The 11651-nt window shown below is 39.4% G+C and overlaps 2 protein-coding genes across 4 annotated transcripts; one reads left to right on the top strand and one right to left on the bottom strand.

Annotated features, from left to right (window-relative positions):
* Nucleotides 1–380: 380 nt before the first annotated feature.
* On the top strand, nt 381–6190 carry gtf2f1 (general transcription factor IIF, polypeptide 1). The gene is made up of 14 exons (XM_005734516.1): nt 381–463; nt 1008–1061; nt 2051–2100; nt 2322–2394; nt 2603–2796; nt 2934–3104; nt 3237–3442; nt 3544–3694; nt 3803–3858; nt 4708–4839; nt 4954–5027; nt 5288–5429; nt 5588–5720; nt 5880–6190. Exons 2-14 carry the CDS (start codon nt 1050–1052, stop codon nt 6082–6084), a joined length of 1599 nt encoding a protein of 532 aa, XP_005734573.1. The 5' UTR covers nt 381–463; nt 1008–1049; the 3' UTR covers nt 6085–6190.
* A 1990-nt stretch (nt 6191–8180) lies between these two features.
* On the bottom strand, nt 8181–11209 carry alkbh7 (alkB homolog 7). 3 transcript variants are annotated; one of them, XR_311771.1, is made up of 5 exons: nt 10819–11209; nt 10283–10456; nt 10076–10200; nt 9733–9920; nt 8181–8691 (listed from the first exon to the last, which is right to left on the bottom strand). XR_311771.1 is itself a non-coding variant. In XM_005734515.1 (5 exons), exons 1-4 carry the CDS (start codon nt 11089–11091, stop codon nt 9800–9802), a joined length of 693 nt encoding a protein of 230 aa, XP_005734572.1. In that variant the 5' UTR covers nt 11092–11209; the 3' UTR covers nt 8181–8691; nt 9754–9799. The 3 variants fall into 3 exon arrangements, 2 of the variants coding, with proteins under 2 accessions (XP_005734572.1, XP_005734571.1); XM_005734515.1 differs by having other exon boundaries at nt 9754–9920; XM_005734514.1 differs by lacking the exon at nt 8181–8691 and having other exon boundaries at nt 9420–9920.
* Nucleotides 11210–11651: the final 442 nt, after the last annotated feature.

Raw genomic sequence — 11651 nt, 5'->3', positions numbered from 1 at the left:
CAATAAAAGGTGAATCAAATGGACCATTACGGCAAGGCTGGGATGGTCAGTTTGGTAAAGTAAATCCGTTGGGCATCTTTCTTTGCCTTTAGACAACAATTCTGATGGCAAAAGAGCCAAACGGGACAGGCCAAAAATAAAAAAATAAATAAAAAAAATAAAAAAAAATAAAACTAATAAAACCCTAAAACACACATTTTACTGGTTTATTAGTGCAGATTGTGGATATCATCTTACACACGTGTTTGTAAATGTTGCGTTAAAGGTAGTGCCACTTTCTGGAAATATTTTCCTCAGTGGATGAGTAGTGGGGTGGTAGAAACTCTTAAACAAGATAAACTGGTGAATAAAAGGGAACAAGCGGAACCCTTCAAAGGGACTGGTAGGAACCAATGTCTACAGTAAATGTTTCCTATTGACCATAGAGGCAAACGGAACAAGTGCAATTGGAGTGCACACAGCGGTAAGACGGTATATAATCATTTATGAGCAGATATTTCATATTTAGTCTTTTTAATTTCCAATATTGTTTGCATTGGTCGAAGATGGATAGGTCTCATGAGTTTACAGTGGTCCTGCTTGTTTTCACAGTTAGCTACAGACCGCAGCTACAGCTGCTTGCAAAATGTGGTGCTAAAGCTAACGTACAAAGATATAAACATCAGTTACACCTCGTTTCGTATAACTTTAGCCTAATTTAACTGTAGTCAGTCTTTCTTGTAATATTACAAATGAGTCATGGAAGGGGGATAGGTTTCCTTTATTCTGCCGCGTTTGTTTTAATCCTAAAATTGTCATAACTTGCTGAAAACGCTTATAAAGCATTATTTGAATGTCTTCGTGCAGGGATATCGTACCTTCACAGACCTTTTCGGTTCTCTGTTTCTCAGCTGGATAATCTGAGTTAAAAATAAACACAAACTGACTGAATTATATATTATTATGTATTATCTTATTAGTATCATTACTCTGTTTTCGTAACGGTGTGTCCACCTCGCCTAAAGCAGCTGTTGATGTGGTGTCGTAAATCCAGAGACTGACAACCAACCATGACATCACTGGTAAGCTTTCATTTGACAACACAAAAGTATGTCTTTATTTTCTTTTGATAATTTGATCCACTCTTGTGCTATGTTTAATGCCGTGAATCTACAGTGCTGTGCAAAAGTCTTGAGCCATCCCTCATTTCTCCATGTTTTTTTTCCAAGTAGCCAGAATTAATTGTATTTTTAAGTGGTCTTTGGAAGCAGTTCTCCAGGCTTTCTGACGGAGTTTTCTTTGGCTGCTTCGTAAACTCATTTTCAGTCCAGTCCTTGCACCTAATTATTTTCAGAGGAGTGTTTTTGTTTTTTTGTTTTTTTGTTGGTCGGTTTGTTTGTCAACCACTTAACACTGACCTATTATTCAAGCATGAAAGAGGCAGGTAACACAAAAGATTATCCAGTGTTGTACCTCATTACAGTTCGGCTCATTTCAGTTTGGCTAATTCCAGTTTCCCTTTTTTTTTTTTTTTCTCTCTCTCTTTTTTTCTCTTTCTAAAAACTACATTGACAGCAGATGCAAAAAAAAATATTCACTTTTCCCAGTGCTTTTCTCGCTTTTATTTGTCTCCATAGTCTTCCTTGAAAATGCTTTGATCCTTTGTGGTCTTCTTTACATTGTCCATGTTTAGCAGGTTGGCAGTGATTTTAAGTGTCTGATTAGGTTTGTTGTCAAAAAATGAGCTTTGGACGTTCTTCTGGAAGCCTGGGGAACTATTACAGAAGACATCTTGGAAGAAATGACAAGAAAGCTTGGATAAGAGAGTTCAGGCTGTGTTGAAGAATTAAGCAAATTATACCAAATATTGACTTTAAAGTTTGTTACAATTGTACAAACTCCATTTTTACCTTATATGTGGTTTGAGTAAGTTATTGCATTTCCATTTTACCTGTAAATATAAAGGAAGAGACTCAAGACTTTTGAGCTGTACTGGTCCGACATGGCTTTCATGGTGTGCACATTTTTCAGATGTGACAGGCTTCCACCAAGAACACTTTTTCTCTTACAGGGAAGCAGCAGCAGCACCTCAACCACAGAATACATCGTGCGTGTCCCCAAGTGAGTAACACATGTAAATATCCAAAGAGATTTGTGTGCACAGGACTTGCCTTGTGTCACTGTTTTGCATGTGTTCATGCGTGTTTTGGTCATTCTAGGTGTCACTTGAAGACGTGCATGTGCATGACTATTAGAAGATGATTGTGACGCAAATGAATTGAGCTCAGTTATGTTGCACAATAACTCACTATATTCTTTTTTTTTTTTTTTTCTTTGCATAGAAACACCAGCAAGAAGTACAATATAATGGCTTTCAATGCAGGGGACAGAGTCAACTGTTCAACATGGACACAGGTGGGCTTCATACTTTAACTACACCTCACAGACAAAGCTTAGGTTTTCAGTATGACAGAGCTAGAGTTGATATGAGAAAGGAATATCAGCCAGTCTTATTCGCCTTAAACAAAAAAAAGAGAGTGAGAAAGATGTGATAAATTTAGGAATGAGTAGGCTGGGGTTTGTTTTTTTTTCACTTTTCCATTGCTCTTTCTCCTTTCCCCAGGCTCGTATGGAAAGAGATATGAGTGCTCGGAAGATATATGGGGAGGAAGAGACCCCTGAAGGCGCAGCAGGTAGTGAGTTTGGCAAAAAGCAGCGTGAGGAAGCTCGTCGGAAGAAGTTTGGTATCGTCACGCGTGAATTCAAAGTGGAGGACCAGCCCTGGATTCTCAAGGTTAATGGTAAAGCTGGCAAGAGGTGAGTAGAGAGACTCCCTCTGAGTTACTCTTCAAAAGTGTTGGTAATGCAAGATAAAATTATGTATTATAAGAGTTATTATTTAGAGAAATCTCAGTGACTTGATGTCTGTAAAGAATTTTTTTTTTTTTTTTAAGGTTCAAAGGTATAAAGAAGGGTGGCGTTACAGAAAATGCATCCTACTACATCTTCACGCAGTGTCCCGATGGAGCTTTCGAGGCTTTTCCTGTTCACGGCTGGTACAACTTTACACCACAGGCCAAACACCGAACTCTGACTGCTGAGGAGGCTGAGGAGGAGTGGGGCAGGTGAAAGGGAAAGGACGGGGGTGGTTTGGGATTAAAAGTGATGAAGAAAAATGAGTACTTAAAAAATAAGTACTCAGTTGACCCTAGATGTTAAATGTTTGATTTTAAGACAGTCACCCTCTGTTTTTCTAGGCGGAACAAGGTGGTGAATCACTTTAGCATTATGCTTCAGAGACGTCTTCGAGAGCAGGAGCGGGGTGAGGAAGACGAAGACGAAGGAGAAAAATCTGGGAAGAAGAAAAAGAAGGGGGGCGGAAGAGGGGGTGACCTGCGCATTCATGACCTGGAGGACGAGCTGGAGATGAGCAGTGATGACAGTGATAGCAGTATGGGGGACGGTAAGGAGGAAGACACAACAAGAAGAAGAGACTATTGTAAAACGTCTCCGGCTTTCATCTTTTGATTTTCTTCCTTCAAACACTTTGGCTTTGTTGGACAGATGGAGAGAGCAAGCCAAAGGTAAAAAAAGATGCTGGGAAAGGAAAAGCAAAGAAAAGGAAGCAAAAGAGTAAAGACAACGAGGCTCTGGAAGACAGCGATGACGGAGACTACGAGGGCCTAGAAGTGGATTATATGTCAGATGAAAGCAGGTCAGATCCGTTACACGGTAGCACACAAAGACTCACACTGTATCAACAATGTTTGGGTTTTTTTGTTTGTTGTTTTATTTATTCATTTATTTTGTGTTTCAAATTTAGCTCAGAAGAAGAACCGGAAAAGGGAAAGCCTGTCAAAGCAGAGGAACACCCTAAAGGTCAGATCAATTTATTGTTAAAAATACTCAATAAAAGTGAAGCTATAAAACACAGTAAATGTAAATGGACGTGTACTTGGATGTTCACACAGTCTCACGGTTGATCTGATATCCTCGTGTTGGTGTTGTTCCCAGATCATCATACTAAATGTTGTTCCAGGATCAACATTGCAAGTGACCAATCAGAATGTTGTGACGTCATACTTTTGCGACTTTGGGAAAAAATGGCGTAAAACAAAAAACTACTAAAGCTGCGTGAAACCGCCTCTGTCCGCCGATCAACGGACCCTGACCCTAACCCTAACCGTAACCCTTTAATAAACAGTAAGCAGAATTGATATTGTCCTTGCAACATTGGAATTTCATAATTGCACGAATGGCTTGGCGCGCAAAAGAATAACGTCACAACAATGTGATTGGTCACTTGCAATGTTGAACCTGGAACAACATTTTCATGATGGTCTGGGAACAACACCAACACGAGGATATCAGATCATCCCAGTCTCACACACATTCATACACACCCTAAAGGAACACAATCTGATGGATGCATCACAGGCGACTCGCAGTTTCAACATGCTGATTGGTAGACGCACCATTCTATCTTTTGCGGCACAGGCACCCCCAAACATATGATTTTATGCATACAGTGTCAAAAAATTTATTTTAGGCATTGAAAAGTTAGGTGAGTGGAAGGTGACCTGAGTAGACACAATCTTGAAAATGACTTAGGTCTCATAACTTAGCTCCGCATCTGGACGAACGTTATGGCCAGATACCTGCCAGAAGTGTCTAGTTTTTCACTAATCAATGTATTTAGATTGTTTCTGAATATTTATCCTTTTGTAGGGATTGATGAAGAATCTGAAAGTGAGGAAGAGAGTGAGGAGGAGAAACAGAATGATGAAGAAGCAAAAGAGGAGGAAGAGGAGGAGGAAGGGAAGAAAACCCCAGTTCAAATGGAGAAGAAGAAGAAAAAAGGTAAAAATAAATTTTTCAAAAAAGTCACAACACGTACTGTTGAATGGAGTATTTTAAAATATGTGAGCAATGTGTGTGTATGAGTAGTCAGATTTATGTTCTTGTGCTTCACAGACAGCAGTGGAGAATCAGAAAGCTCAGATGACAGTGACATCGAAGGAGAGACGGCCTCTGCTCTGTTCATGGCGGTTAGTGTGCGTAACTGAACAAATTCACATTTATTTCTTTTTAAGCCAAATTAGTTTGTAATATATTTTCCTATCATTATCATAATTAACATCAGTACCGTTGTTGCTTAATAAAACAATGGCTCGACCAGTGTGCGACCAGTTTTGTAATGCTGAAGCTTTGGAGTATTTCATATTAGTGCGGATTGTTATTCTATATTGGAATTTTTCATTCTTTGTTTGCGTTCTCATCAATTATCGTCTTTTCCTTCCTATCTCAGAAGAAACGCACACCTCCTAAACGTGCTGGTGGCCGCGGCTCTGCAGGCAGTTCCAGGACTGGTAGCCGTCCTGGAACTCCATCCTTAGACTCTGCCTCCACCTCGAACACACTCCGTGCTGCCGCCAGCAAGCTGGAGCAAGGTGATTTCTCAGAAAGCCCACACAAATGCTCATACGTTCACAGTATAGTGTACATACGTAGATATATGCAGGACCTTCACAAGTAGCTTTCTACTCTCAAATCTTCTCTTTTTGTTATTCCATTCCAAACAAACTTGTCTTCTCTGTCTTGTCTCCAGGTAAGAGACAAGGTCCTAGCATCGACTCACCTGCTGCCAAAAAGCTTAAGATGGAACCCAGCACCCAGAGCCCCGTTCCCTCTGGGAAGAGCACACCTCAACCCCAATCAGGCAAATCCACCCCAAGCTCAAGGTAAGGTCCAGGTTTTTTTTTCCAATACAGTTTCATAGACACACAGTTATTTCTTCCTGCTTGTCTTACGATTCAGAAGGCTAACATAAAGACACCAATAGATATTTAATGTAAATATGAGTGTTAAACTGTATTCTTTACTTTTCATTCACCCCACAGTGATGTGCAGCTGACAGAGGAAGCAGTCCGCCGCTACCTGATCCGTAAACCAATGACCACTAAAGACTTGTTGAAGAAGTTCCAGACTAAGCGCACTGGCCTGAGCAGTGAGCAGACTGTCAACGTGCTGGCACAGATCCTTAAGCGCCTCAATCCAGAGCGCAAGAACATAAACGACAAAATGCACTTCTACCTCACTGAATAACCAAAGGAACAGAGGGATGTTGTGGTTGTAGAAGTGGTGAAGTGCTAAAACTGACCCTCTTTTGTTCAAAGGTTATAGTGTTTTCAATAAAACCCATGGAAGAATAGTCTGTACAGGTTGTTCTGTGATATGCCACAGCACAGGAAGCTAGACCCGCCTTCAGCAGCAGTCTGAAATTTCACCTTAAAGCGGACTTATTTTGTCAGTTTTCTTTTCTGTATTTTTATTCTTGAACTCCAAAACAGTAAAATTGCTTTGCAAGATTTCCAGTTCAAAATATATACATGTAGATTTTTTTATCTTGCACTTTGCTGTAGTGCAGTTTATCCTTTGTTTTAGCTGCCTACCACTTCCTGGTAAGCTAACTTTGTTTTGATTGGCTGCCCTTCCTAAAAAAAAAAGAAAGAAAAGTTGTTTTACAGGGTTCTCATTTACGTCAAAAATCCCAGAGAAGAAAAAAATGTGTATATAACAGAAAATAAGGAATAGTACAATAGGTTCCCTTTAAGTAACAGACTTGTCCATGAAATTATGTTGAATGAAAAATTTTGTTTTGACCTGATAGTTAAAACCTGATAGTTCTGTTTTGTTTTGTTTGTTTTTAATTCCTTGCATAGAAATTTTTTTCTAATAAAACTATTCTTAAGTAAGGATTTGAGTTTTTGTACCTCCTCCTTCAATGTTAAAAAAAACCTTTTGTCCTTTAAGGACAAAACTGGGCATTTTTTTATTTTTATGTCAGTTTATCAAATCACTTGTTCCTGAAAGTACTTTAATATAAACAGATTTATTAAACACACTTCACATTAAACATCTAAATATGTATGTGTGTTGCTTAGAGTGAAAATAATTCAAAGAAAGCATTAAAAAGAAATGGCAGCAACTACCATTCACTTCTTACTTTGGGTGCTTGTTGTTCATGAAGTATAGTTGGGCACAGAACACGCATCGATTGTTTATTTTGTCCTCCCTCTGTAAAGACAAAGATTACCCTGAAATAGGGTGCATGCAAATATTTTTGAAAGCTCATTTGCATAACTATCAGGAAGCTAAGACTATCTTTTGCAAAACCTTAGTTTGCTGCTTTGTTTACTGTCCTGGGATAACCTTTATCACGTAAAAGGAAGCTACTATTTTGACACAACTGGTAGGCAGCAAGTAACTTTATTATTTTAATGATGAAAAATGCCAATACTGTTAAAGGGATGTAAAAGTGATTTGTGTGCAGTGTTGTCTGAGGTTTCTCATCTTCCTCGTGTTTCTGTGAGAGTTTACATAGATTGTGGTGCGATTTGAAGCAAAAACACTTCTATTGTACACCAATTTCAAACCTTTTATTTCAAAAAGTCTTGAAAGAGTAGTTGTCAAACAATTAAATGAACATTTTTCAAACGAATTGTTTACTTTTAGTCAGGATTTAGAGTGCAGAATGGCACAGAAACTGCACCAGTTAAAGTCTTATGGCCTCTTGACTATTAACTGCTTGGCCTGCAAGACCTTATTGCAGCATTCAATATCACTGACCAAATATGTTACGGCAGAGATTAGAACACACTGTTAGTATCAAGAGTACTGTAGTGAATCACATGTATCACACATGTAGATTATAGTTTTTTCATGTGAACGAGGAGCCTCTTTTCACACACAAAAGCTATTCAGGGAGTTCAACAGGGTTCTGTGATGAGACCAGTACTTTTTTATATTATACATGCTTTCATTAGGTAATATTTTTAGAAAACATTGGGTACATTTTCTTTGCTATGGAGATGATACCCAGTTTTATCTATCTATGAACCTATGTGATCTGGCTCCATTTATCTTAATGACCTCATAGTAGCATTTCACTCCAATAGAGCACTTCACTCTCAGACTGCAGGCTTACTTGTGGGCCCTAGGACATTTGAAAATAGAATGGGAGGCAGAACCTTCAGCTATCAGACCTCTCTTCTGGGAGACCAGCTCCCAGTCATTAGCAATTCTTAAACTCTGCCCATCACTCCTGTAGTTTACCTTTTGTCCTCTTTCTCTTCGCTCTCTTCTTTTTTTCTCTCACCCCCACCCAGTGACAGTAGATGGCTGCCCCTCCCTGAGCCTGGTTGTGCTTGAATATGTCCCTAAGTCACCAAGTGCTTGCTCATAGAGGGTTGTGTGATTGTTAGGGTTTCATTCTAATACTGTATCTTGCAAAATTAAGTGCCTTGAGGTGACTGTTGTTGTGAATTAGCACAATATAGATACAATTTAATTGAAATATATTTGCATTGCACCAGCTCAAACCAGGATAGACTCTACAATATCAGAGCAAGAACCCCCAAAATCACAAAGCACCCTATGAACCGGCACTTGGCAACAGTCGAGAGAAGGAACTCCATTTCATTAGGTTTATATGTGAGACAGAATCACACTCAGAGAAGAACAAACATCTGCCTTGGCCAGCTGGGAAAGAGAAGAAAGACCATGAACAACAAAAGACAAAACAAAACCTGAAGGATGGTATAGATAAAAGATACAACATGCAACAGAGCATTCAAAAAAAAAATCACATGGGTATGGAAGAAGTGGTCAGGGCATCCCGGGAAGCTCCTCCACAGCCTGAGTCTAGAGCCCCTGTTTGATAAAAATAAACATGATAATTAGCACATCACAGACATCGTCTTTAAAGATGCATTTTACCTTTTAATCCCAGGCCCAGAAGTTCTGTAACCACCATGTCTTTGAATGAGACCTAATCCCCATTCCTCTCTGCAATATACTATTATATTGACTCCCCGACTGTGGTGTCATCAGTGTGTTGAAACCCAACTCATATGCAGTCATTACAATAAAATAAATAATTTAGTACAGTCTTCTTTACCTGTGTTAAAAGACTAAAGAAGTACATAAGAAGTATTTGTCTAAACTAGGGTTGCCCAGGAAGTCATGTTTAAGTACTTTATGTCTTGATCCCTTTCATTTAGGATCAACGAATAGAGTGCGGTTCCTCCTGCAATGAATTTGCCTTATCAGAGAAGATGTGCTGCTGCCATCTAGTGGCAGCAGCACAAAAAAGTTTATCAGAATCAGAATACTTTATTGATCCCTCAGGGAAATTATAAACAATATAAACATTAAAGTGCATTTTTAGGCAAACCATTGAGCAGAAGGACGCACTGTTTTCAATTAGAACACTAGATGTTAGTGTAGTGATGTCAGTACCTAAAGAATTGGAGTAAAGTGCTGTTGTTTCACAGCACTTCACTCCAAGTGTTGTCCAGCTGCGTATTTGTGTAATTTGTTCCTAATTATATTCATTAATAAACCATTTTTTGAGTTCTCACACAGTGTTCAGTTAAAAGTTTTTAAACATTCAAGATCATAATTTTATTTGCTAAGGTACATTGGAAATGTTTCACAAAGAGACTCTGTATTATACAGAATTAGAAAAGCGCAACAAAGTGATGAAATTATTGTATAAATACATAAATCTGAAACAACATTTTAAAGGTGAACCGAAAACAACATTCAGATACGTTTAAATCCGACGTCTTCGGCAAGATCCAGTGCAAATTTAGAAGAATGCCATTTAAATTGAATCAATTTATAGTCTTTTTCAACAGCATGACCAGAAGAGCGTCACATCCAATAAACATTCTAAACACACACATTTACATGAGTATCACTGGCAGAAACCTCAAAGTTGGACTTGATGATCTGCTGCTGTTATTAGAGCTGGAGCTTATCCTGGAAGGTTACGACAGATGACAGAAATGCGTCGCTGTCGAGGCACTCTCTGCCCGTTGAACACAGACTCCTCATTTTTCAGGATCTCATGAGTGAACTTATATCTGGCCTGGTCCCTGCACAGGTGTAAAAAGGACAGGGTGAACCTTTGTTAATTGCAAACTGCCACAGCTGCTTCTTTACTATAACCGTTCAGCCTTGTGTATTAATCAAAATCTCAAACACGTCATATTTAGGAAACATTAAGACAGATATGAGGCAAATGCAGCACCTCAGTATGTAGAGGGAGCGTCGGGAAAGCAGCAGATCCAGCCATTCACTGGGTGTGTCCTCCTTCACTAAGCGCATAATACTGTCAGACAACAGACTCAACCCTGCAATGGTGCTTCCACAGAACTGGAAAAAGTTAGAGAGTATGATCACCATGTGTGCAACTTTTTTTTAGAAAGCCACTGTGCAAAAATCCTGGAAAACCCACCTTGACACTGTCGATGTGGGGCTTGATGTAGCCAGTCTTGTCCAAATCTATAACGTGCACAGGGCCGAGGAGCTGGCTACATTCAGGAAATGCTGTAGATCGGACCCGATTCAAGATCTCCTCACATGCCGCGCCCCACCTCAGACGCTCAGTCTCTCTGTACCCGTGGATTGCCTAAATGTGCAGGAAAAACAAAGTCGGTCTCACAGCCTGTGTTACTCTGAAGAGAAAACAGTTCAACTACACTGATCAGTGACAGTGTTAGGTGTGAATACAGCTATAGCTCTGTGATGCAGTTAAAAAGGAACTACTGTACTTTATGTTGTTTATCACTGAGGTCATGGGGGGGTGTTGGACTGCATTACTGTCAGAAGTTTGTCTAATATTTAATCCTGCCTCATAAACGTTGTTGGGTTAGACAAACTATCAGAATCACTTCTAATCACAGTGCAGTAAACCACCTTCACCTACACCTTTTTAAATATTCAATACATTCAACTTTCCTAAAGTTTCAGTCAACAATGAACCTGACTTACATCGTCCCAGTGATCAAATTCGTAGCGTTTCTTCTTCAGGCCTGGGTCCAGCTCCCGCAGAAAAGCAGCCTCTTCTGCCTCAGTGATGAAGTCCGTCCTCACCTCCACCTGCGAGCGCAGCTTCTGCACCAGCTCCGGGCTGGAGCCCACCATTGGAGCTTCATCCCCGAGAGGTAACAGGCCGCTGGTGGCCCCGGAGCTCAGACAGCGCGGGTTACCGGTGCAAAGAGCTGGCTTGTAGATTTGCTTTAACACAGCCAACAACACTTTCATCGTCCCTGTCGATGTATTATTAGTTAGTGTCCTTATAAAGCCCCCGTTTACCTTCAGCGGCGTTTCGGTCTTGTTGACATAAGTCAAGCAGATATGGGAGGCGCCATGTTGGAAACGCAAAGCATTGTGGGGCTCGAAGTCTTTTCTTTTTCAGTAAAACGCCGGAAAAACAAAATGTTTGACCTCCGTCATCTCAAAGATAATGCCACCCGTACCATGCAAACCATATAAAAGGATAAGAATGAAAATAAATTTACAAAAAATAGTATTACAAATTAGAGTTACAAAAAACCCTATAAAACATTATACAAAAGATATTCTATACAGATTTCTTTTTAAATGTTTTATTTATTTATTTATTTTAATGGCGAACTGCTATGGTACCATGAGTATTTGGATTTTTTCCCCTTATTAATAAAAACCTTTATTACGAAACTGAAGTTTGGTGTTTATTGTGTTATCTTTAATATTTAATATTTAAATTTGTTTGATGATCTGAAACATTTAAGTGTGAGAAACATACAAAAAAAATTTAATCAGGAAGACGGAAAACACTTTAC

This window comes from Pundamilia nyererei, unplaced genomic scaffold, assembly GCF_000239375.1.
Source record: "Pundamilia nyererei isolate P.nyererei 1_Seehausen unplaced genomic scaffold, PunNye1.0 scaffold00059, whole genome shotgun sequence".
In the NCBI taxonomy this organism is placed as follows: Eukaryota; Metazoa; Chordata; class Actinopteri; order Cichliformes; family Cichlidae; genus Pundamilia; species Pundamilia nyererei.
This window is presented reverse-complemented; position numbering and strand designations above follow the sequence as displayed.